The 27,034-nt window shown below is 40.4% G+C and overlaps 2 protein-coding genes across 6 annotated transcripts in view; one reads left to right on the top strand and one right to left on the bottom strand.

The window, feature by feature from the left end:
* LOC106082186 (chaoptin) overlaps positions 1-27,034 on the top strand; it is a 65,307-nt gene that overhangs the window by 24,762 nt on the left and 13,511 nt on the right. For 2 of the 5 annotated variants that reach the window (XM_013244556.2, XM_013244554.2), the window contains exons 5-14: positions 1,506-1,640; positions 1,712-1,931; positions 1,998-2,216; positions 2,277-2,363; positions 2,435-2,569; positions 20,011-20,085; positions 20,142-20,235; positions 20,293-20,423; positions 22,884-22,997; positions 23,086-23,228. In XM_013244556.2, the coding sequence (XP_013100010.1) occupies positions 1,506-1,640; positions 1,712-1,931; positions 1,998-2,216; positions 2,277-2,363; positions 2,435-2,569; positions 20,011-20,085; positions 20,142-20,235; positions 20,293-20,423; positions 22,884-22,997; positions 23,086-23,228 (1,353 nt within the window). Of the gene's footprint in view, positions 1-1,505; positions 1,641-1,702; positions 1,932-1,997; positions 2,217-2,276; positions 2,364-2,434; positions 2,570-20,010; positions 20,086-20,141; positions 20,236-20,292; positions 20,424-22,883; positions 22,998-23,085; positions 23,229-27,034 lie in introns of all 5 variants that reach the window. The other 3 variants (XM_013244555.2, XM_013244552.2, XM_013244553.2) reach the window with 2 other exon arrangements.
* Positions 10,455-15,938, bottom strand: LOC106082187 (uncharacterized). Its single transcript, XM_013244557.2, has 4 exons — positions 15,588-15,938; positions 15,299-15,469; positions 11,375-12,187; positions 10,455-11,304 (listed from the first exon to the last, which is right to left on the bottom strand). The coding sequence occupies exons 1-4, from the start codon at positions 15,795-15,797 to the stop codon at positions 10,612-10,614; spliced, it is 1,887 nt and encodes a 628-aa protein (XP_013100011.2). The 5' UTR covers positions 15,798-15,938; the 3' UTR covers positions 10,455-10,611.

The following is a 27,034-nucleotide window of genomic DNA, read 5'->3' as shown; positions in this document are numbered from 1 at the left end:
GCTGACCATTGCAATATGGGGCTCCAATAAGAGGTACTTTAGAGTAGAATACGAAGCTGATATATATTTTCAGAGAAATTTACTAAATGGCCGCCCCATCCCCCAGAACACCCCCCAAACCGGACATTATTGCCGACTATGGAAATATGGGGCGCCAATGAAAGATATTTTGGAGTAGACCACGAATCTGATATCAACATTCGGGACCAACTGCCTAGGAGACGCACCACCCCCATAACAACCCCGAAATAGGACGTATTTGCTCACCATGGCAATTTGGGTCTTACAGAGAGTGGAGCTCTCCACAAAGCGGACATATTTGTTGACCAACTGTCTAGGGTGGAAGCCTTGGTCTGTTGCTTCTGTGGTATCACAATGGACCTAGAATTTTCTACGTGAGTACCCCTAAGCCAACCCAAATAGGTTAACTGACCAATCGTGACAATGTGGGGATTAAGTGACAGATATTTTCAATTGTGCGACCATAACATTCATTCATTTACCATTACCGTAATTTTCGAAAACGCCACATCTCGATGATACGTGTACCGATTTAAGGGAAATTGTTCTTTCACCCTCATGGTAATCCAACTGGTATATAACTTTGGGGTCGATATGTAACACGACTAGGACATTTGGATGTCAAATGGATGGTATTTAAGAGTAGAGTAAAGGAGTTTGAGCCTAAATCCAAAAAAAAAACAAAGTAGTAGAAGTAGACCACGAATCTAGTCAAATACTTGGGAGAAAGCGTCTGGGGGCCGCCCAACATGACAAGTAGGCCTATCGGGGCAGTGTGGAATTCAAATAAAAGGCTAACCGTTGAGTAAAATTTTTTACTTTGATTATTATTTGTGTCATGTAGGGGAGTGGAATACGAATCTGATATTCAAATTTGGGGCAGGTGTAGCCCACCAAGGTGGGCTAACCGGCTCAATTGAAATGCCTAGGGGCCTGTCACTTAAGAGAAACTCAAACGGACATGTAGGATGTTTGGTACAAAATAGGGCTCCAATGAAAAGTTTTGTGGAAGATAAAATTATTGTCCTCAAATTCCGATTGACACAGGTACCAAATACACTTAACAAATTAGTTAATATTGATGTGTAAAGGGTCGAAAGCTTCCAATGTCTTGGTCATCTGGAAGCGGGTTTAAAATTTTTAAAAAACAATTTATTCTCTAAAAGACATTTTAGTATGGAGGCTATCTTAGCGCAGATGTTTGCATGTCCCCCTATGACGCTGAACGCCTGGATTCCAATCCTGGCGAGAACATCAGAACAAATTTTCGGCGGTGGTTATCCCCTGATGCTGGCGACATTTTTGAGGTACTATGCCGTGTTAAAACTTCTCCCTGAAGAGGTGTCACACTGCGGCTCGTCGGCCCCTTATCATTGAGCTTAAAATTTGAATTTGAGAAATAAAAAAAAAATTGGATTAAAATTGTTTAATTTTATTTCTCACATTTTACCACTAGTTTGATTTGTTTGTCCTTTCTTTTGTAGAGTCATCAGCATGCGTGACAATAAAATCAAAATAGAACAACCTATGGAAACTTTCAATACCATGCAGTACACTCTTCTGAAGTTGGATTTAAGCGGCGAAATGAACGATCCAACAAATCTGCAAACATTGCGCAAGTAAGTCTAATATTTCCCCCTTGCATCCCAACAAAAATGCCTTTTTATTTATTTGTAAAAAGTATGACCAGAATGAGGAATATGCGTTCCCTATCGATGTCGCGCATGAGTTCCAACTCCATAGGACCAGATGATTTTAAAGATTTTGGCGTTGAACTGGAAGATTTGCAGATAACCCGAGCCACTTTGAGCAATATACAGGCGCATGCTTTTAAACATGTGCGAGGATTGAAGCGATTGGATTTCAGTGAGAACAGCATACAGGGTATAGAAAATGATGCATTCGATGAGGTGAGATATTTGGCCAAAATTGATATTGAAATGCGATTAAATTTTGTTTTTGCCAACCCTATACAGATTGGCCATTCTTTGATATCGTTGAAAATTGCCCATGGCTTTTCGGGCAATGCTTTGCCAGCTGAACCTTTACGCCATTTGACTTCGTTACAAGAATTGGATATGAGCAATAATAAAATTCAAACAATGAGTGATACCAGCTTCCATTTTTTGAAAAACTTAAGACTGTTGGAGTTACACGACAATCGCATTGAGCAGGTTATGAAGGGAACATTCCAGGTAAGACCTACAAATTGTATGAAATTTATGGAACTTGTTTGAAAAATTTCCATTTTACAGGGTGACATTCATTCCAAATTGGAGGAAATCTCCTTCCGATTTAACTATATGACTCAGATATCGCAACATACATTTTTCGATTTAGAGGTGAATTGCCATGTTTTCTTATTAGCAAGACTAAGTTTTACTAATTGGTGATTTTGCTTCAATGCGTTTAGGCCTTGCGAAAATTACATTTGGACGATAATAAAATAGAACGTGTTGAACGTCGGGCTTTTATGAATCTGGATGAATTGGAACATTTAAGTCTACGAGGAAATAAATTAAACAATTTGGCTGAAGAATCGTTTCAGGTAAGTGATTAAAGCTGCTATCACCCGATATGTATTGTCGTAAATATTTTCAAAGTTAACAACTCTGAAAGATGTACACATCGTGTGATAGATACAAACAATTTAATTTGAACAAGCAAAAAGGCATTTAGTTTGGCCGGGTCAAACTTTGCATACCCACCTAGCAGCTATTTCGAAATATGGTCCGTTGAGTACAATTTTTTACTTTGATTATTATTTGTGTCATGTAGGCGAGTGGAGTACGAATCTGATATTCAAATTTGGGGCAGGTGTAGCCTACCCAAAAAAACCCAAAGCCACGTGTAGATTAACCGGGTCAATTGAAATTCCTAGGTCACTTAAGAGAAACTCAAACGGACATGTAGGATGTTTTGTTCAAAATAGGGCTCCAATGAAAAGTTTTTGTAGAAGATTAAAATTATTGCCCTCAAATTCGGATTGACAGGTACCAAATACACTTAACAAATATTTGTTAACCACTTTTCATCATAATCTAGTGTAAAATGCATAATTTATGAACCCATAGCAGCTATTTCGAAATATGGTCCGATTTGGACCAAGCTCGGCATGGATGGCGAGTGGTCTAATAAATGGAGTTCAATGCATAAGTTTGAAAATAAGAATATTCCTTTTTTCGCAGCTATATCCAAATAAGACTCATGTAACCATATATGGTACGGATGTCGCAAAGTGACCTTTTATGGGCTCAAGATCTAGAATAGAGATATCGGTCTTTATTGCAGCTATATCCAAATAAAGACCAATGGGGCCATATTGAACGCGGATGTCGAAGGGCCTAACAGAGCACCCTGTGTCAAATTGCAGTGAAATTGGGTAATAAACGCCGTTTTTATGGGCCCAAGGGCTAAAATCGGGAGATTGGTATACAAGTATATGACAGGTATATGCAACTATAAACCGATCGGAACCTTATAGGGCAGACACGGATATCGAGAAGCCTAACAAAGGTCACATTGAAAAGTTTCAGCGAAATCAGATAATAAATGCGCTTTTTATGAGCTCAAGTCTCTAAATTGGGAGATCTGTTTATATAAGCTACTAACTGGAGGCCACCGTAGCGTAGAGAAAACCATGTCCGCCTATGACGCTGAACGCCTGGGTTCGAATCCTGGCGAGACCATCAGAAAAAAATTTCAGTGGTTGTTTTCCCCTCCCAATACTGGAAACATTTGTGAGGTACTATTAATTTAAACTTCTAAAACTTCTCTCCTAAGAGGTGTCGCACGGCGGCACGCCGTTCGGACTCGGCTATAAAAAGGAGGCCCTTTTCATTGAGCTTAAACTTGAATTGGACTGCACTCATTGATATGTGAGAAGTTTGCCTCTATTCCTTAGTGGAATGTTCATGGGCAAAAATTTGCAATTACTAGCTGAACCGGGCCCACTCCGCTGCGCCACTTACACAAAAATACATGCATGGGGAAAAGTACAGCTAATGGACAGGGTTGTCAAGCGTGTTTAATGTGGTAATTGTATCATAGATGCGTTTTTCGCTATTAATACGATTCAAATACAACATACCAACACACGGCCCTTGAAGACATCACACCTAATATGATTGAAAAGTCTTCTAACCAAAGACGAAACGCGTCCCATAGCTGTTATTGTTGTTGTTGTAGTAGCAGTGTGTGGTACACTGAGGCGGCAGCCCTTGCCGATGAAGGAATTCATCGGGTCAATCCGGTACATACAACCGGCTGCCATGGGATTGCGTCCCATAGTTGTTGTTGTTGTTGTTGTTGTAGCAGTGTGTTGTGACTGAGGCGGCAGCCCTTGCCGATGAAGGACTTCATCGGGTCAATCCGGTACCTACAACCGGCTGCCTTGGGATTGGCGTCCCATAGTGGTTGTTGTTGTTGTTGTTGTTGTAGCAGTTTATTGTGTACTATCTTTCGTCTGCTTGATTCTGTTGAGTGTCAAGACCCAGGAACTCCGCGACTAAGATGGGGTGCGTCCACAGGGATCTGGGTCTGAGTCGAGTGGGTCTGGCCGGGCAGTTAAACAGGTGACGTGTATCGTGCGGTCCCTGGTTACAGTCGGGACATACATCTTGCACGTCGGCATCAATCCTAGCTCTGTGGGAATTGAGGCGGCTGCATCTGCCGGAACGTAATTGAGCCAGAATCACTCTGGTTTGCCGGGGGAGGTCGATTTCTTCGGGTGCAATGGGTGGCGGTCGTACTCCAAGGACTACATTCACCCGGTAGCCAGTTAACGCGTCTGCTACCGTGTCTGCATGAATGTTGTTCAGACCCGCTTGATATGCCGCTTGATCTAGAGGTTCTCTCTTGTAGCGCTGGACCTCACGCTCTAGATCATGTAGATCTACCTTAAGGCTTCTGGGCGGTGGGTATCTATCCACAAGATGATGATTTGGATGATTTCTGCGATAACAGCCCAAAAGGTATTGCTTAGACAGCATGTAGTTATGTCTTCGCACTGGTAGGATCTTTGTCTCCTGGTGGAGGTGGTCCACATGAGAACTAAGGAGGCAGCCCGTCGCAGTTCGGAGGGCGGCATTCTGACAGATCTGAATATTATTCCACTGCGTGTCACAAAGCTGACGTGACCACACTGGCGCTGCATAACTTACCACAGACCGGCCAATTGCTTTGTACGTGGTCAACAAGGTTTCTTTGTCTGCACCCCAAGTGCTGCCAGCGAGTGACTTGAGGACCTTGTTTCTACTTTTGACTTTATTGCAGATTGCTGTGGCATGTGGGGAGAAAGTGTAGGAGCTGTCAAATGTGACGCCAAGTATTTTGGGACACTTGATGGTCGGAATCAATTCTCCATCGACCATCACAGTCAGCTCAGAATTCACCTCACGCGTATTTGTAGTGAACAGTGTGGCTGAAGATTTGGTGGCGGATATCTTCAGATTTCTTGCAGCGAAATATGAGGCAAGCTCGTTGAGGTAGACGTTCAACCTATCGCAGATGTCATCAATGGGTGGGGGGCCTGATGCCAAGATCGTACAGTCGTCCGCATATGATACGATCTCTATGCCGTCTGGAGGAGGTGGGATGGAGGAAAGGTAGAGGTTAAACAGAGCCGGAGATATCACCCCGCCTTGGGGAACTCCCTGTTTCACTCTACGGTGTTTTGACTTCTTATCCCTAAATTCCACAAATGACTGGCGGCCACACAGATAATTCGCGACCCAACGTTTAAGGCCTGGCTGGAGGGACGTGTTGGCGATGTCCTCAAATAATTTGGCATGGCTGACCGTGTCGAATGCCTTCGATAGGTCCAATGCCACGAGGACCGTCCTATCACATGGCCTGGGTTGATTGAAGCCACGGCAAATGTGTGTGGTGATGGCATGCAAAGCTGTTGTTGTGCTGTGCAGTCTCCGAAATCCGTGTTGATGCTCGGCGAATGGAAATTCTCCTACGAGGCTCGGGAGGAGTAATGCCTCAAGCGTCTTAGCCACTGGTGAGAGAAGGGAGATCGGTCTGTACGACTCCCCCAAACTCGGGTCTTTACCAGGCTTCAGTAGCGGGATCACTCTGCCCATTTTCCAGACATCGGGAACTATAAGAGTGTTCAATGACAGGTTAAGGACAGTGGTAAGGTACTCAACTCCAGGTAAATCCAGATTCTTCAGCATCAATGTAGAGATTCCGTCGGGGCCCAACGCCTTGGAAGATTTGGCGCCACGGATGACATTCGTAACTTCGCCCACGGTAAATTGTGATGGCTGTTCATCGGCTCGGAGACCACGAATACGGCGAATGGCTCTCCTCCTTGCCCTGTCTCTCTCGGGATGCACGATAAATTGACGGTTGAACAACCTGGCGCATCTCTTCGGATCAGTCACGGTTAACTCGCCAAAAGTGACTGAGGTCCTGTCGTCCCGTCTACCGGGGTTCGAGAGAGACTTAACAGTGGCCCACAATTTGCCTGCACCGGTGCCTAAGTTACATTGCTCCAAGTGTTCCAGCCACAAATTCCGCTTATGTTCGTTGACTACCCTGTTTATTTCCAGATTCAGCTCGCTGATTCTGGGGTTAGCGGGGTCCATAGCACGAATCCCATCACGCTCGTCTGCGAGTACCACTGCTTGCGCCGGGAAATTGGGTCGCACTTGCGGTATTCGACCGGCTGGAATAAAGCGAGCGGCTGCTGCGTTGATGATGTCTCGGAATTTCCTCTCGGCCACAAGCACATCAGAGGGGGGTGGCAGTACATTGAAGCGGCGATTGGTATACTCTCTGAAGCCAGTCCAATTGGCCTTCTTATAGTTGATGAACGTTCGGCGCTCAGAGGTTATGAAGTCGGGTGGTCGGTCGATGGTGAGGATTATGGGGAGGTGGTCTGACCCCAAAGAGATGACGGCTTGCCAGGATACGTCACTCAGGAGATCAGGGGATGCGATTGAGATGTCTGGCGAGCTGCTGCACCTCCTCGTAATCCTAGTGGGGGCATCCTCATTCACCGTGCAAAACGTGGAGCTATCTATCTGCTCTGCCAAAGCTATGCCACGCTGGTCGTTGCCTAGGGGAGAATGCCATGACGAGTGATGTGCATTGAAATCCCCCAGAACCAGACGACTATGGCCAGATAGCAACCCACTTATGTCGGGGCTGTAGGCCTGGCCATTAATCGGGACACAGCTGCCAACCGGCGGTATATACACGTTGTATATCTCTATCTCGGCAGTACCAGACTTGACTGCTACCCCCATACATTCCATGTATGGGTCACTAGCGTCAAGCGCAGGCGAGATAGGTCTATACTGCACGGAATGGTGTATAACGAAGGCCAATCCCCCACCTCCATTCCTTGAGCGATCCTTACGTAGCACATTGTAGCCGTGACAACTGTGCAAGCTGCAGGTGTTAGTCAGCTTTGTCTCCTGGATCGCTGCGACCGATATGCTCTTCCGACTCATAAAATCCACAATCTCATCAATCTTGCCTCGCAGTCCATTGCAGTTTAACTGCAGGAACGATACATTTCCCGACACTGGCCTGGCAATAGTAGGGCTAGGGTGCTGTCTTTGCATAAATTGCCGTACGGGAGAAGTCGGGGGGGTCACATAGTCCGACGACGAGGACGCCGAAGGCGACGACGGCGACGCTTGTGACCCACTGCTGGCTGAGTTCGCACAGCACCTAGCGACATAGCCAGTATGACTATACTCCCGTAGCGAAGTTAGGCCAGAGCAAGAACGGAAATGTACCCACTCCAAGCACCTGTTACACCTCACCGACACTGACCGATGATGAAGGCGGTTCTGGCAAACGGAACAGAACCAGGGTCCGGGGTTCTTTTCAATCCCGGCACGGACCAAAAGCATACGGAGAAGGCACTCCGGGATGTGCCTCTCCCATGACGAAAAAAGACGAACACGTACACTGAGGCGGCAGCCCTTGCCGATGAAGATTCCATCGGGTCAATCCGGTACGTACAACCGGCTGCCATGGGATTGTCCCATAGTGGTTGGTGTGTGTTGCTATCTTTGGCTTTTCTTTTCCATTTGCATCTCCAATCATTGAGCTCGTCTCGAAAGAGAAACAAACCAAACTTGAAAATACCATGCTGCAAAAAATAGTATATCGCTTGACTAATAGCATAACAAAATAAATGGCTATATGAATCCCGTATTATTTTTATTGGTCTACGAATTCGCTCGAATGTTTAAAGGTCATTGGCTTCAGGGTATTGCCCCCAAAATTGGGTATCGAATTTGTCTTCTAATCTCAAATATTTTTTAGCTAAACCCCTTATTGCAAAAATCAGCAAATATGTATTGATATCAGATTCGTGGTCTACTACCAAATACCTTACGTTTGAGCCTCATATTCCCATAGACTGCAAACATGTCCGGTTTGGGAGGTGTTTTGGGAAGTGATGCGGCCACTCAGTGACTTGGCCTTGAAAATATATATCAGATTCGTGTTCCAATCTAAAATACCTCTTCCTCCCCATATTGTAATGGTCAGCAAATACGTCCTTTTTGGGTGGCGCCATAGACACTTTTTTCGAATATTGATATCAGATTCGTGCTTTACTCTCAAAAACCTTTCATTTCAGCCCCATTGTGCTATGGTCGTATATTTGCCCCCCAAATACTTGGTCCCACATTTGGATATCGCATTCATATTCTACACTTAAATAACTTTTATTTAAGCCCCATATTGCCATGGTCAGTAAATAAGACCTGTTTGGGGGGTGTTTTGGGTAAGAGGTGGACGCCAGAAACTTGGTCACACATTTGGAAGCCAAATTCGTATTCTACTTGCAAATACCTTTCATTTAAGTCACATTTAGCCATGGTCGGTAAATATGTTCTCTTTAGGGGTGTTTTGGGGATTGGTGTGGTCCCCCAAACACTTAGTTCGAAAATTGCATATCAGATCATCTCAGAGATCTGGCGTGTCTGAAAATTAGGATAAGGGGGAGGGTCTGCACCCCCTTCAGAAGTCCGATTCAAGTTTAAGCTTAATAATAAGGGGCCTTCGTTTCATAGCCGAGTCCGAACGGCTTGCCGCAGTTCGGCATCTCTTTGGAGAGAAGTTGGAAGCATTAGAAGAGGAAAACCACCGAATTTCTTCTGATGTTCTCGCCAGGATTCGAATCCAGGCGTTCAGCGTCATTGGTGGACATGCTAACCTCTGCGCTACGATGGCCTCCCAATGTTAAACTTATAGGTGTCGGTAATTATTGTCTTTCTTCAAAGCAAGCAGCTCTGCCGACAAAATACAAACAAATGTACAGCAAAAGGAAAAGAAATAACAGAAAGAAAGATACGCATATTGGAAGCTAAGACTGCCAAAACCCTATATACGTGCATTACGCCATAGTTTCCTTCACGGGTAAGGTAATAATGCATATAAAAAAATGCAAGCGACGCAAACTGCGTGCAATTGAGAGCAGAATTCTGCTTGCGGCATGTTCTTAGATAACTCTCATTTATCCATGTTCATCAGCGCCACTAACCCGTCTATTTGAATTTGAACTTCGCACATATATTTGTTGGTGGCGCCTGTGAATATAGATAAATGAGAGTTATCTAAGAACAAGCACGATTCATGGTTAAATTATAGACCAAACTGAAGATGTTTGACAGTGAAACAAAACACGAAACGTGCGTGAGCTGTTTAAACCAGTGTTGCCAAAAAGATAATATCTAAATAATGACCCTTTTAAAAGTCCATATGATCAATGTTTGTATTCAAAAAAACATACTGTAGCAATATTTACATCCCAAACTAACCAACTGACTCACTTTCATACCGACCGTTACTCGAAATATTAAAATTATGAGAACAGATGCAGTTTTTAATTTTCGTCATTAAACAAGAAAAAACAAGGAATAATCAAAAATTAATGGAGTTGAACTCCTACATACACAAAACTTCGAAAACTACATACTCAAACCAAATTTTACATTTACAATTAATGGAATGTTTTCTAGTAAATTGCTGCCAAAACTTTGCATTCCGAATATGTTAACTTTTGCCATTTTTGGCCACGGCCGTGACACTGCGCCGCACGGGCTCTCACTGACTCTCCACCCAAGACCGCTGATGGTTCGCGACTGCAATTACTGTTACTCCGTATGGAGCATTCGACTAGATGCTGTAGATGCGTTTCTCATGATAACGACGAATGCTACATAGATCGGAGCTAAAAGTTCCAATTCGTGTGGTTCTCATAGTTATTCCTTTCCGCTTTCGTTTTCTGTATTTTTGATTCCTTTTGAGATTATGTTGAGGAAGATAGTTATCACCCCATAGTTTTGACCATTGAGTTTTTTTTTCAGACATTTTATCGTTATTATATATGTATATTTTTTGTTGTAATCTTAATTGCACAAATATATTTAAAGAACTTCATCAAGAACTTACATACATTAAAAAATAATAATTTTCTTATAAATATATGTTGTGTGTGTGTGTGTGTTTATGAGAATGAATGACGCTTATATGATAAAAAAGAATATACGTAAATTAAAGCCGCTGCTTGTTGCATAGACATGGCTGTATTTTGTTTTTTTTTTTATCCTAATATTACTCATCATTTATATTGTGGACAAACATTGCATGCATTCGATACTCTTTAGAACTGGCAAAGGTGTCCTTACATATGAAGCACGTCAATTGATTATAGTCGGTACCATCAGCCGAGGCATGATCAAGCGGTTCTGATTTTACTACAGTGTGTGTGGGTGTATAATCGGTCACGGGCGCTCGTTCCCTTTCCATGGAGGGAGACCAATTGTAACGCTGTTGATAGGCATTCTGCTGACTGGACCATGGCGTCGATGAGTTCCTAGGTTCAAATGGGCTCATGCTTAAAGAACTTTCATTGCCACTGCCACTACCGCTGGTCATGAAATCTCTACGCTTCTGTACTATTTTAGTTCTGATGCCACGCAATGGACCATTGTTGGTGATGATTTTATAAGGTGGCCTAACGGCTTGAGGAATACTTGGTCGCGCCTGATTGAATGCTATGGGTACTGGTGCTGTCGATGATGACGCTGCATGGTGTGTGGAGCTAATGCCACTGTCGCTGCTGCTAAATGGTAGAATATCTGGTAACAGTAACTCATCGTTGTTGGAGTAGCTATCCTTTTTGCGGTCATCATACACATCGGGTATATTGTGAATGCGCATATGAGAATTACTGGATCGGTAATTCGAAAAGACTTTATGGCAGATGTTGCAAGAAAAGGTGCCATCATCGTTTTTAGTTGAACTCTAGAAATTTTAATAAAAGGATATATTTTTTTTTCTTAACTGCTTATATAAAATTACGATTTTATCTTACCTTTCCCATTCTGTAGTAGTTCTTTCTTTTCTTCTTATGAGGTGGCTTCACATTTATGTTAATGGGGTGCATAGGTCTCAGTTCACTCTGTTGGCTTGGCATTCTCCATGATGATGTTGGTTGCTGCTGCTGAATTATTGACATTTTTACTGTAGGTGTGGTGCGGTTGGCAAAGAATTGCTTCATTATAGAACGGAACGTTATTCCATGAGTCATTGGCATATGTTCCCTCAGCAGTTTGGGTGAATGTGGAAACTCTTTGCTACATATGAAGCAATAATAGAAACAATCGCTAGATGACCAATGATGGAGTATGGATTTATTATCCCTAAAGACTTGCCAACAGTTTAGGCATCGTATGTTTTTCTCATTATTGACACAGATAAGACGACCTCTGCGCCAGTTTTTGGGCAGCAAACGCTTCTCAAAGATTTTATCGGTGGAGACTTTCATGTGAGTTACCTGATGCAAGGCCAAATCCTTTTGTGATGCAAATACCTTGGTGCAATATGAGCAATTTACCTCCTCCTCCTCGTCGTCTTCTTCGTCTAATGAAATAGAAGCATCGGATTTGTTTTCCACTTGCGCCACTTTAATGCGCTTTATGGTAAACCCGTTAAGCTCTAGTTTCGTTTGTATATTCTGCACCAATTTTTCATTGACTGGTTTCGTATTAAGACTGGAAGTCGAGGATGTCAGTGCCTTGTTTAAATTTTCATTTGGAGGAAATGTTAAAAACTTGATGGGAGTGTTTTGGTTGATGTCAACATCATAGGAAGCCTTTATAAACATTTTTGTGGATTTTGCTGAATTCTGCAATGTAGTTAAAAAAGAAAAATTGAAATGTTAGTAAACATCACTAAAAGTTTCTGATCCAGTTTCACTTGAGAATATGCAGAAGCTTTTAGATCGTAGATCGGTTAGTTAGCCAGCTTATGCGACCGAAAAAAAAAACAAGTAAGAGCGTTCTAATTTCGGCCGGACCTATACATCCTCCACCGTGGATCCCATTTGTCGAGATCTTTGCGGTATCTCTTTTTAGGCAAACAAAGAATAATGGATAAGAATTGTTATGCTATTGGCGTTATGTCAAGTTATAGTCCGACCATAAATTAATTGAATGTTGAAGACCATAGTAGCAGTCATCATTGGGTCCATTCGGATAAGAATTGCGCCTTGTAAAGGCTCAAGAAGCATAATTGGGAGATTGGTTTGTATGGAGCTGTATCAGGCTATATATCTATTCATACCATTTTCAGCCAAATCGGACAAGAATTGTACCCTCTAGAAGCTTAAAAAGTCAAGATCCCAGACCAGATATGGCCCGATTTAGACCATACTTAGCACAGTCATTTAAAGTCATAGCAAAACACTTCATGCACAATTTCAGCCAAATCGGATGAGAATTGCGCACTCGATTGGCTCAAGAAATCAAGAAATCAAGATCCAAGATCGGTTTATATGGCAGCAATATCAGGTTGTGAACCGATTTAAACCATACTTAGCACAGCTTTTGGAAGTGGCTCAAGAAGTTCAGATCCAAGATCGGTTTATATGGTAGCTGTATCAAAACATGGGCCGATATGGCCCATTTAGTATCCCAACCGACCTACACTGATAAGAAGTATTTCTTCAAAATTTTCAAGAGCCTAGCTTTACTCCTTCGAAAGTTAGAGTGTTTTCCACATACGGACGGATGGCCATTGCTGCATAGATTTAGAATGTCATGACGATCAAGGATATATATACTTTATGGGGTCTTAGACGAATGCTTCAAGGTGTTACCAACGGAATGAAGAAATTAGTATACCCCATCCTATGGTGGTTGGTTTAGTAAAATATTTGAAATTTGATAGTAGCCAGTTCAATGGAACGTATTGACCCAATGTCGTCCTTCATCGTTTCCTCAGCGATCAGGTTATTGTGGCGGAATGACCTAACTCCTAAGAGGAAGATCGCCAACGTTTGCTACCCACACATGAAAGTATGTGGCTACAACAAATAGTCCTTCATCGTACAAGGTTTGCCACCTTAGTAGTCTGCTTCGTCATTTCTTTGTACTGGGAGAGATTAATACCGGTGTAACTTGTTCGTCTGCTCTTGGTCCGATCCGGGAATGATATTTGACCTTTATTTCGTTTGTATTGCCTGCACCAAGTCTATTATAGTGAGTGATATCCATGAGATGTAATCGGTGCATGCAGCAGTTTTACTTTTGAACCTGGTCCACAATAATCACCAAATTTGTTTCCTTTTAGTTGTTGTTGTAGGAGTTTGTTGTGTTCTATCTTTCGTCTGGTTGGTTCTGTTGGGTGTCAAGGCCCAGGAACTCTGCGACTAAGATGGGGTGCGTCCACAGGGATGTGGGTCTGAGTCGAGTGGGTCTGGCTGGGCAGTTGTTGTTGTTGTTGTTTTAGCAGTTTATTGTTTTCTATCTTTAGTCTGCTTGTTTCTGTTGAGTGCCAAGACCCAGGAACTTTGCGACTAAGATGGGGTGCATCCACAGGGATCTGGGTCTGAGTCAAGTGGGTCTGGCAGTGCAGTTAAACAGGACATACATCTTGCCGTCGGAGGAGTTGAGACGGCTGCATTTGCCGGAACGTTATTGAGCCAGAACTACTCTGGTTTGCAGGGGGAGGTCAATTTCTTCAGGTGCAATGGGAGGCGATCGTTCTCCAAGGACTACCTTCACCCGGTAGCCATTTACCGCATCTGCTACCGTGTCTGTATGAATGTTGTATAGACCTGCTTGATATGCCGCTTGATCTTGTAGCACTGTATAGTACACTAAAGCGCCAACGAAGGATTTCATCGGGTCAAACCGGTACGTACAACCGGCTGCCATGAGAATGTTACTTTTGGTGAATATTCCTTTCATTGAATATTATCAGCTCCGTATATCTGGGGTTTATGCCAAACCTATTGGCCATCGCCATCTAGGCAGCTTCCACGAAGAACTCTAATGATATGCGACAATAGTAGAGAGAAACGGTCATCCACCATGATGAAACGTAATCCGCGTAGGCTACGCTCTTAACCCATTCCTCTTCAATAGTCCTGAGAAATCAATTGTTACTCTGCAGCTACAAAAAGTGGTTAAATAACTGTGTTGTTGTTCCTCTAGTCACAATCTTCCTTATCGAGTCAATTGAAATTCATGGTATCAATTCAATGGCCACCTCCCCCGGGGAGTCCTGTATGGAAAGTGCCGCGACTCGATGGCACTATCCAAGCACCCAGAATTTGCGCCGCTGTCTCAACAGCGTAGCACAAAGCGTCCTTATTGAACATAGAAGTTTGAAACGGCTGAATACCTCAAAAATGTCACCAACTTTAGTGACGCGATAACCACCACTGAAAATGTTTTCTGACGTTCTCGCCTGGATTTGAACTCAGGTGTTAAATGCCATAGGCATACATTCACAGCGCCACGTCTTCTCTATATAAAAACTAAATCCAAATGTGATCCGACGATTTTAAATGATCTACATTCATTATGAGTATTTATGTTTATAGCGTTCGAAAATCATCCTGTTAGATGGACGGACATACGTTTGTAAACCCACTTAAACTAGCCATGTACCTTGTATAGAGCAATAATTCGTAGTGTTGTAAACGAAATGAGCATATTCTAACCATTCCATAGTGTATGGTCTAAAAAAAGAAACACAACTACTGAATTCAAACTGAATCGGGCGGCAGCCTTTAACACGAGAGAAACTCGCCTTGTACAAAAACATGTTCGTGTAAAATGAGTGTAGGTATACGCAACAACGAAGAACAATAGGGGTTCAAAGAAGAGACCAAGGCATCCGCCGCAGAAAAAAGTGAACAAGCTAACTTAAGTCAAGACTCATTATCATAATAGATCGCAATCACGTTCTCACTACACTTTAAATTTAAAGAAAAAAATTAGGCTATTACCTCAATTTCATTTAATATTCGGAAGTATTCATGATGCGGCTCATCAATGCGTATTAAGTTCATCAACTTTTTCTGATGTCTCAGCACTTCTTGTATGTCTTGATACAGCGTTTGAACATTCGTAATACATTTGGGACAAATGTGTTGTGGCAATGGATCGTTCTCATACATCTATTGAAAGTGGAACACAAAATACACATCACAAGAATGTACAATAGCGCATTAGTAAACAACAACACCTCAATTATCCTTTAACTATTGAGGCGTGTAATTAACCGCATTTACTTACCACAAAGGGATAAACTGTTGATATTTTATTCAATAAATCTTCAGCCCCGCTTACTCCACTACCACTACTTCCCTTGTCCGAAGATGATGAGGATGGTCCCTGCCTTTTGGACAAAAAAATATCTACATTTTCCTTATCTTCGGATCCACAAAACCGACACAAATTTGATTTGTTATAGTCGCCGGTATACCGGCGTTTGACATATTCCATTTCGTCGCGTTATGTACTTCCGCAAAGCAGCGGGGCGAAGAGCGCAAATATAATTTTACTAATTAATAATTTGTTGTCGCGATTAGAATTTCTGCAATTTGTTGTTGTATATTCAGGTTTTTTTCATTTCGATAAATACATTTCGATATATATGAGTGATTGACAACCGGCGGCACATGCGAGTTATCGTTATGTTGAACATAGGCAATGGACGGCGTTCAATTGATGTTCGAGCGACTATGTGAACTATGAAAGTCTACATAAAACAGGCACAAATGCCGTGGAGAGAAACCGTTAAAATTAAAATAGTAATTTGAAAGAAAACTTTAACAAGCAAGCAAATAAAAATGGCAAAACTTTATTTTAAAGCTGGATATGCACCTCTAGCGATTTTTTTAATTGCGGCCAAGACAGATTAAACGATGGTGACAATTCCATGGCAGCCGGTTGTACTTACCGTATTGACCCAATGGAGTTTTTCATCGGAAAGGGTTGCCGCATCAGTGTACAACTCACTGATACAGCAACAACAACAAGATGGCGTTGCTAATCATCGATCTCTTATAATGGATCGCATTTGTCAAGTTGTTTGCCTGGTATTTGTTTATAGGCAAACAGAGGACAATGGCTGAAAATTGTTATGAACCGATTCGGGTCATATTTGGTTTCGATGTTGAAGACCATAGTAGAAGTCATTATCCAATATTTCAGCTAAATCGGCTCAAGAAATAAAATCGGGAGATCGGTTTATATGGGAGCTATATCAGGTTATGGACCGATTCAGACCATATTTGGTACGTACGCTGAAGATTAGTTAGTCAAATCGGATAAGAATTACCCCCTCTAGAGGCTCATGAGTTATAACAGGTTATTAACCTATTTAAACCGTAATTGGCGTAGATGTTGGAAATCAAAACAGATCACTTCACGTAAAATTTCAGCCAAATCGTATAAAAATTACGCCCTCTGAAGGTTCAAGAAGTCAAGATCTGAGATCGGTTTATATGGCAGTTATATCAGGTTACAAACCGATTTAGACCATACTTAGCCCAGTTGTTGGATGTCATAACAAAACATCTCAAACAAAATTTTAGCAAAATCGCATAAAAATTGCGACGTCTAGAGGTTCAAGAAGTCAAAATCCGATATTGGCTTATATGGCAGCTATATCATGTTATAAACCGTTTTAGACCATACTTAGTACAGACCATACTTAGTTGGAAGTCAAAACAAAACACCTCACACATACTTCAGCAAAATCGGATAAGAATTGCGACGTCTAGAGGCTTAAGAAGTCAAGATCCCAGATTGGTTTAGCTATTTCAAAACATGGACCGATGTGACCCTTTTACAATCCTAACCGACCTACACTAATGGGAAGTATTTGTTTTAAATTTCGAGGGCCTAGACAGACGGACGGACTTGGCTAAATCGACTAAGAATGTCAAGACGTTGGGTCTGATATCAATATTTTGATGTGTTACAAATGGATTGCAAAATTAGTATGCCCCCATCCTATAGTGGAGGGTATAAAAAATGTGAAAAAGGTTCCGTTTTATATAGCACCCAACCTTGAGGAACTCTATGGTTTACCCTGTGGGGGTAGTGGTTCACATAGGACTGGTTTGAAGCTCGGCTGGTAATGTCCTCGAAAAGCTCGACATGGCTGAATGTATCTAAAGTCTAAAGCTCGTGAGTAGTAGTTCCTCAAACGTCTTAGCTACTGGGAGAGAACATAATCCGGTCTATTCTACTCGGCACTCCGCCATTCTCCATACATCGTTAACTATAAGAGCTTTCAGAGATAGATTGAGGACCTTGACCAGGTATTCGACTACCGGTATATCTAGGTTCTCCAGGTTCATAGACACACGGCCAGAAACCTCTCTAAGATTAGATGCCGACGCTACCTTTGTTAATAGGTTTAGGGAGGAGGTTATAGATATGACGATGTGTTCGGAAAATCTAATTGATGAGGTTAAGGATTGGAGCGTCTCCATGGAACACTCTTTCTCTGACCATCACTTCATTAGGTTTAGAATTGCACGGCCAGCGCCGAATCCGATAGCTTCCGGGATAAGTTGAAAACCAACTGAATAAAATTCGGAAGACTACTCAGAAGAAGACTTGGGCAAGATAATTTAGATTGTCCAAGCATAGAAGACATTGACGACAATGTCAACAGGATAACGACTGCACTGGTGGGTTCTTTCGAGTATAGTTGTCCTCTTAGGGCAAGGAAATCAACCCAAAAAAAACCCTGGATGACCGGGGAGATTCGTCCACAGACTTTTTAACGGAGCACGTTGTAAAAAAGCGGAAGCATATTGAGATGTGTATTACACACGGCTCAAGGAATACAATAAAATTATTAGAGTGGCAAAATGTGCCTCCTGAAAGCTTTTCTGCGAACAGGTCGATAGCGTTAATGACGCAGCCAAGATTAAAACGTTTCTCTCAAAAACTCATGTCCAAAACGAAACGTTAGTAGACGACATGAGAGTAAAAGCAGAGACGACGGAGGACATGTTGAGGCTTTTGATGAAAACCTATTTTCCATAGGATTCGATGGGAATCTTGGAATAATGACGTTGATCGAAGGTTTATAATTAATTTATAATTAAGTCACCCGAACCTGATAATATTTTCGGTGTTACTACAGAAGGCGGCAGACTATCTGGAGCCCCTTTATCCAATATTTCATTCATTTTATCGCCACTCCTATGAGTAGCCATCATAAATGACGTATTACGGATGATGACTGAGGAGGGATTTGAATCCGTCTGCTACTAGACGATGTTATAATACTTCCAAGGCGATGTTATAATACTTCCGAACCAGCTATACAGAGGGTCCGAAAGGGTCTTGAAGATGGCACACGACTGGGCTAGACCTAGGGTCTCATTATTAACCCAGAGAAGACTGAAATCTGCCTGTTCTTGAAGAAGACGAAGGTGGTGGATGGCACGATCCGCATCGCTTGGGTGCCGGGCCATAGCAGAGAAAGCAGAACATTTGGAAGTGAAGGCCAAAGAACTGCCGTCAATAAACTTGGTGAACCTGAAGCCTTTCTGGTCGACGCAGTCCGAGTTAAGAACGTGAACGACGAATGCGCATGTAAGCCTGTGAAACAGCGCAACGGTCGTTAGGGCGGCGAAAATCGTGTGGGGAAATCCAGATCGTGAGAAGACGGGGCTATTACTGAAAGGAAGTAAGAAGGAGGTCAGTACTGCTTTCAGTATCATAATAGAACTACGAGCTCACTTATGTAAAATCGGTGCGTCGGGGAAGATGATCTCATCCGTTTTGGCTGAAATTTGCATGTGGTGTTTTGTATGATTTCTAATAACTGTGCTAAGCATGGCGCAAATCGGTTCATAACCTGATATAGCTGCCATATAAACCCGGCACGGGATAGCTGTGGGCACCACACATGGTGGAATAGTGAGTGTGGTGTTCATTGCTGTCATGAGAAGCTTAGCTGCGAGCTACCGGGCGCGTCCACAGGTTGCGGATAGTGGAATGCTCCATACGGAGTAGCTGCAACGGCAATCGTGCAAAATTACAAATCAATGTTTGTCGTCATCTTTTAGTCTACACACCTGTTTTCCAGGGAAAACATAAATGTCGTGAATGCTACCAAAAATTTCGTTTAAGGTGCGTACTGCACTTAAGTACAGATTTTGCGGCATTTTCCATGGAGTGGGCAATGGTTTCCCATTGTGTCGTTTGTCAGTCGAGAAGAGTATGCCGTTGAGCGTTGCAGCTTTCTTCGCCCACCTTCCGTGCAGTGGCAGGTCAACGTTTTTCGACACGATTTGAAGGGTTCTACCTTCGCGGCCCGGGATGCAAGGAACCTAGCCACGGAAAAAGTGTGTTGTTGTTTTTTCTGGTAGTTTCAGAGGATTTCGTCATCCAATGGAAGCAGACACCCAAATTAACTCAAATGCTGAGCAGTGATATTTGCTTCGTATTAAATTTGCTCCACAGATTCTGTCATACGAGACTCAGATGAGTTCCACATCATTTAGGTTTCCGGTTAGGACTTTACCAAATCAAAAGGCTTAGGCTTCTTCTTCATTCGTCGATCTGCATTGCCGACCCATTGGCTCTGTGGCCCGTAGTTTCCCTTGGTAAAATTTCATAATTATTCTTTGATATATGAATACCTAACATAATTTTATAAAAATGTTCCCTTTTCTTATCTTTTCAGAATTTACCAAAATTGGAAGTTTTAGATATGGCTTTCAATATGTTGCCAAATTTCAATTTCGATTATTTCGATCAGGTGGGAGTTAATGACCAACTTTTTTTTTCATTTAAAAAAGCCGTTTTTAATTTTAGGTTGGAACCTTATCAAATTTGATGGTGAACGTTAGTCACAATCAAATAAAAATGTTAATGCACAATTCATCATGGACTGGAAGAGGTGATCATGGTAATAATTATATCACTTTTTGAGTATATTATTACTTGCTGCTTATTATCCTTTCAGGTTCAATGTATCATTCAAATATTAAAATACTGGATTTATCACACAATAATATCTCGATTATATATCCGGGATATTTTAGACCCGCCGAAAGTTCACTTACACATTTGCATATGGGCTATAATGCCTTGATGGTAAGTAAAGGCTTAGTGTAAATACCGAATCATTTAAATACAAGTAAAAAGGCGTTAAGTTCGGCGGGGTCGGACTTTGGATACCCACCACCTCGGGTATATATGTAAACCATCTGTCGTCAAAGTCCGGTGAATAATGAATACCTTATGCCCCATAGCAGCTATATCGAAATATGTTCCGATTTGGACCAAATTCTAATAAGTACAAATCATTGTTCAATTGTGTATAGCAAAATATTGGGTTTTTAGTAGCTATGTCCCAAATTTCGGCGATATCGTACAATAAATGAGCCTTTTATGGGCCCAAAACCTTATATGGAGAGATCGGCCTATATGGCAGCTATATGCAAATTTTCATCGATCTAGGCCAAATTGCAGTAATATATCGAGAGCTTAACTTAACTCAATGTCCCAAATTTCAGTAACATCGGACAATAAATGCGCCTTTTATGGGCCCAAAACCTTAAATCGAGAGATCGGTTTATATGGCAGCTATATTCAAATCTGAACCGATCTGAACTAAAATAAAGAAGGATGTCGAAGGGCCTAACAAAACTCACTGCCCCAAATTTCTTCGACATCGAACAATAAATGAGCCTTTTATGGGCCCCGAAACCTTAAATCGAGAGATCGGTCTAAATGGCAGCTATATCCAAATCTAAACCGATATCTGCCATATTGTAGAAGTTTGTCAAGGGGCTTACCTTAACTCACTGTCCCGAATTTCGGCGAAATCGGAGAATAAATGCGCCTTTTATGAGCCCAAAGCCATAAATCGAGAGATCGGTCTATATGGCAGCTATATCCAAATCTGGACCGACCTGAGCCAAATTGAAGAAGGATGTCAAAAAGCATGTCCCAAATTTCCGCGACATCGGAGAAAAATGCGCCTTTTATGGGCCCAAAACAATAAATCGAGTGATCGGTCTATATGGCAGCTATATCCAAATCTCAACCGATCTGTGCCATGTTGCAGAAGTTTGTCGAGGGGCTAACCTTAACTCACTGTCCCAAATTTGGGCGACATCGGACAATAAATGTGGCTTTTATGGGCCTAAAACCCTAAATCGGCGGATCGGTCTATATGACAGCTATATCCGAATTTGGACCGATCTGGGCCAAATTGAAGAAAGATGTCGAAGGGCCTAATACAACTTACTGTCCCAAATTTCAGCAAAATCGGATAATAAATGTGGCTTTTATGGGTCTAAGACCCTAAATCGGCGGATCGGTCTATATGGGGGCTATATCAAGATATAGTCCGATATAGCTATCTTCGAACTTAACTCGCTTCTGGACAAAAAAGAATCTTTGCAAAGTTTTAGCTCTTTTTTATCTCTATTTTTAAAGACTGTAGCGTGATTTCAACAGACAGACGGACGGACATGGCCAGTTCGTCTTAGATTTTTACGCCGATCAAGAATATATATATGGATATTTCGATGTGTTGCAAACGGAATGACAAAATGAATATACCCCCATGCTTCGGTGGTGGGTACAATAAATATGGCTCATTATGATCTGAGAAAGTAGAAGAGAATAAATTATCTGCAGGGGCAAACAATTGCAATTGTAAATCGAAGGCACCGACTTCTCTTATCATTTTCTCATCACCATTAAAATATTAATGATATCAGGCCAGAGGTGAAGATCGTTGGTTCAACGTGCCCGCTTTTTAATCTGGTCGCAGGGTTTTTTCATGTTCAAATTTTTCTTTCGAAATTATTTTTATTTATATTCAAATAATTTTTCTCAATTTTCTTTTTTTTCTGGGCCAAATTGAAGAAAGATGTCGAAGGGCCTAATACAACTTACTGTCCCAAATTTCAGCAAAATCGGATAAAAAATGTGGCTTTTATGGGCCTAATACCCTAAATCGACGGATCGGTCTGTATGAGGGCTATATCAAGACATAGTCCGATATAGCCCACCTTCGAACTTAATCTGCTTTTGGACAAAAAAAAGAATCTGTGCATAATTTCAGCTCAATATCTCTATTTTTAAAGACTGTAGCGTGATTCCAACAGACAGACGGACGGACATGGCTAATTCATCTTAGATTTTTACGCTGATCAAGAATATATATATGGATATTTCGATGTGTAGCAAATCGAATGACAAAATGAATATACCCCCATCCTTCGGTGGTGGGTATAATAAATATGGCTCATTATGATCTGAGCAAGGAGAGGAGAACCAATTATCTGCAGGGGCAAACAATCGCAATTGTAAATCGAAGGCACCGAATTCTCTTATCATTTTCTCATCACCATTAAAATATTAATGATATCGATGGTTATTTTTCGATTAAGTCAGGCAAGAGGTGGAGATCGGTGGTTCAACATTCCCGCTTTTTAATCTGGTCGCAGGTTTTTTTCATGTTCAAATTTTTCTTTCGAAATTGTTTTTATTTATATTCAAATAATTTTTCTCAATTTTCTTTTTAACTTCCAATTTCAGAACGTCACACGTGATGTCTTTGGTAATATGCCACATTTACAGTGGTTGGATATTTCCCATAACTATATACGAGAATTGGATTTTGATGCTTTCAAAAATACCAAAGAATTACAGGTGGTTTAGATTTCATTTTAATGTCCATTATCGTTGCACGCATGTCATCCGGGGAATCACTATAACATGTTGTATTTTCATTTTTCAGTTGATCTATTTCCATTACAATCATTTGACTGATATACCTCAAGAAGTCTTCAAACCCATACGTGCCTTGAGGGTCGTTGACTTCTCACATAATCATTTGCGTGGCTTACCGGACAATTTATTTTACAATGGCGGCATGGAGAAGTAAGTAAATGTGAATGAAAAAATATATCCAAAAAAAGACAACGATAGTATGACTGAAAGGGCACCCCTGGTGAAATTTTCGTTACCATAAGAAATACATTGACATATCCTAAGCGAAATTTTCGTTAAGCGCATTATGCACCTCTGGCGAAATTTTCGTTACCCTAAGAAATGCATCGACATATTCCAAACGAAATAGTCGTTACTGGTACCGTTGCCAAAAATTTCGCTTGCAGGTACGCAGCTCAAATGAAAATTTCTTTGCATAATAGGGGTACATAATAGGCATTGGTAAATTTTTTCTTGCAACTACAAATGCGAATGTTTGTTTTAATTGCTACATACATCATGAAAAAAAGTTATTTGCAAATAAAAACGCTCATACAGAAAATATGTATTTTCTTAGCCAAAAATGATTAAGCTTCGCCCATAATTATTGGGTTGCCCAAAAAGTAATTGCGGATTTTTTTAAAAGAAAGTAAATGCATTTTTAATAAAACTTAGAAAATAACTTTAATCAAATATACTTTTTTTACAATTTTTTTCTAAAGCAAGCTAAAAGTAACAGCTGATAACTGACAGAAGAAAGAATGAAATTACAGAGTCACAAGCTGTGAAAAAATTTGTCAACGCCGACTATATGAAAAATCCGCAATTACTTTTTGGGCAACCCAATATAAATCGTTGTTTTCGCCATCTTGTACTCTACACAACTACTTTTCAGTGACGACATAAATGTCTTATGGCTGGTACTAGAAAATAAGATGGCGACAAACATCGATTTATATATTGCCTAGTTTTAATCATTTTTGGCTACTTAAGTACACATGTGCTGTAATTAATCATTTTTATTTGCAAATAACTTTATTTCATGTTGCATGGAGCTATTAAAACATACATCTTCATTCGTATGCAGTTGCTAGAAAAAATTGACCAATGTCTATTATGTCACCCTGTTATGCAAAGAAAATTTCATTCGAGCTGCGTACCTGCACGGCAGATTTTCGTTAACGGTACCGTAACGGAAATTTCGTTTAGAATATGTCAATGCATTTCTTATGGTAGCGAAAATTTCACCAAAGGTGCATACTGCTCTTAAACTGCAACCGAAAATTTTGCTAGACGTGCATACTCAGATTTACCGAAATTTCGCTTGCATGTACGCAGCTCAAATTAAATTTTCTTTGCGTAACAGGTTGACTTAGTAGGCATTGGGGAATTATGAACTACGAACAAAAATAAAAGTTTTTTGTCGCTTCATGCAACATGAAGTAAAGTTATTTGTGGTGACAAACATCGATTTATAATTTTTCCCGATTTTTAATCATTGTTGATTGAAGTACATACATATATATAGAAAATAAAAGTTTTTATTTGCAAATAACTTTATTTCATGTTGCATGGACCTATCGAAATATACTTTTGCATTCGTAATTGCGAGAAAAAATTATTCAATGCCTATATTATCGGTAAAGTAAATTAAGCTTAGGATATTTTAATACATTTCTATGTTAGCGGAAAATTTGCGAGATCTGCATACTGCCGTTAAAAACGTTTAATTTCCGTACATATATCTAATTTTTAACAAAATTTTTCTTATACCATGACATAACTGACAGGTAGTGTACCGTAAACAGCTGAGTACAATTTTTTCTCGCGAAGTGTACTGTCAACGAGTTTTGGTTGTGTGCGTGTATTATAGTTAAGAACCATAGAACACACAAACAACAAAAAATGGCGCGAACTAGTAACATACACAAAATCAGAGTTGCACTAATCACTGATTTTGACAGATAGTGTACTCAATATTACGTTGTTGGGCAACGGCCACTACCTGTAAATGAATATATCTTGGTTAATACCATGATACTAATGGTTAATACTAAATACTAATTTAATAAGCCCACCTTCTTTCTTTGATTTAGTTTAGACAAAAAATTGGGTATGATATATAATTTCAACCGCCTTTGTACTTCATAAATTATCCAGTTCGTTCACATTGATGCAAACAGTACGTACAGCGGTCAAAAAAAGTATTCATCATTCAATGTTTTTTTTTTTAATAAGTCTACAAAAGACAATTGGAATAAAAACATATTAAACTAATGATGCAGTAGTGCTTGTGTGATATATATGTACACAATTTCATTGTTTTTAAAGAAAAAAATAGTATTTATTGGAACAAAAAGGGCCATTTTACAGTTGAACACAAAAAATTAAGCAAAAAAAGTATTCATCATTGCAAAAAAACAAAAAAATAAATAACATAATTTAAAAAAATTAATACTCTGTTATTCGACCACCGCGTCTTATAACTTCTTTTAAACGGTTTGACATCGATTGGACTAATTTAGCGGTTATATTTTGGTCTATATTAGTCCATTCCTCCATTATCACCTGTTGCATTTGACTCTTGCTCGAAAAATTGCGCGTTCTCAATTTGCGTTCGAGATGTTCCCAAAGATGTTCAATTGGGTTCAAGTCGGGACTTTGAGGAGGAGTTTTAATGACTTTGGGGCAGTTATACAGCATCCACATCTTGGTATTTAAAGCAGAATGTTTGGGGTCATTATCTTGATAATATTGAAAGTTATTACCAAGCCCAAGTTTTACAGCACTATCTTTTAAATTCCTCTTTAAAATGTCAATGTAATACTTATGATCCATTACTCCATTAATAATTTCAAGATTTCCCGCTCCTGAAGCCGCCATACACCCCCAAACCATTAAACCACCTCCACCATGTTTTACAGTAGCAACTGTGTTTCGTTCTTCAAGCTCTGTATTTGGTTTTCTGTACACTATGACCTTTCCATCGCACCCAAAAAGATTAAACTTGCTCTCGTCTGCAAAAATGACTGTTTTCCAAAATGATTCGGGCTGTTTTACATACATTTTTGCGAAGTTTAGCCTTTTCACTCGGTTTATTTTATTTATAAAGGGCTTCTTACGTGCAGTTCTTCCTCTGTAACTATGCCTTTTGAGTGTATTTCGAATTGTTTGTGTAGTAACTTCCTTCCCTAAATATTCCATAGTGTTTTTACGAAGAATGGTCGCATTTGTCTTCGGAGTTTTCTGAACTTGCCGCACTAGCCAACGCACATCTCCAACTGAAAGTGCTTTTGGTCGACCAGATCTTGGTTTATTGTCAACAGTTTTCGTTTCTGTCCACTTTCTGATGATGAATTGTATAGTAGATCGTGGTCTATTTAATATTTCACTGATAGTTTTTTGAGTTAAACCATTCCTGTGGTGTTTTATTATCAAAACTTTTACCTCATCAGAAACCTCGTTTTGCTTACGACCCATTTTGACAAAAACTATATTTTCAATGAAATTAAATATTTGCTGTCAAGGGCAAAGCCTCCTTTACTAAATAAAACAGAAAAGGGGGATTCCCAAATAATATTTGAATTTGACTTTGATGATAGCACATCAATGATGAATACTTTTTTTGTTCTGTTTTTGGTGTTATTATATAAAATTGCATTTTTTGCGCTAATTAAATTTATTTTTTGAATTTATTTTAAAACATATTACGAAAAATAAACTATTGCATAAAACTGCATTATTTGTTTACTTTAAATTTTTTTCAATTACCCAAAATAAGTGAATTTATTATCAATTTTGCTAATGATGAATACTTTTTTTGACCGCTGTAGTTAAAGTTGTCACCTAAACATTTGGTCAGATTCGTATTACAAATTTCAAATTTGAATTTTTCATTTTAAGCTCCTATTGATCTTTTAATTTTATTCTTTTAAATGTTTAATCTTTTTAACAATTGCTGTTGTTGTAATCGTCAA

This window comes from Stomoxys calcitrans, chromosome 2 (assembly GCF_963082655.1).
Source record: "Stomoxys calcitrans chromosome 2, idStoCalc2.1, whole genome shotgun sequence".
Lineage (NCBI taxonomy): Eukaryota > Metazoa > Arthropoda > Insecta > Diptera > Muscidae > Stomoxys > Stomoxys calcitrans.
Note: the sequence above shows the minus strand (reverse complement) of the source record. Positions and strands in the feature narration are given on the sequence as shown.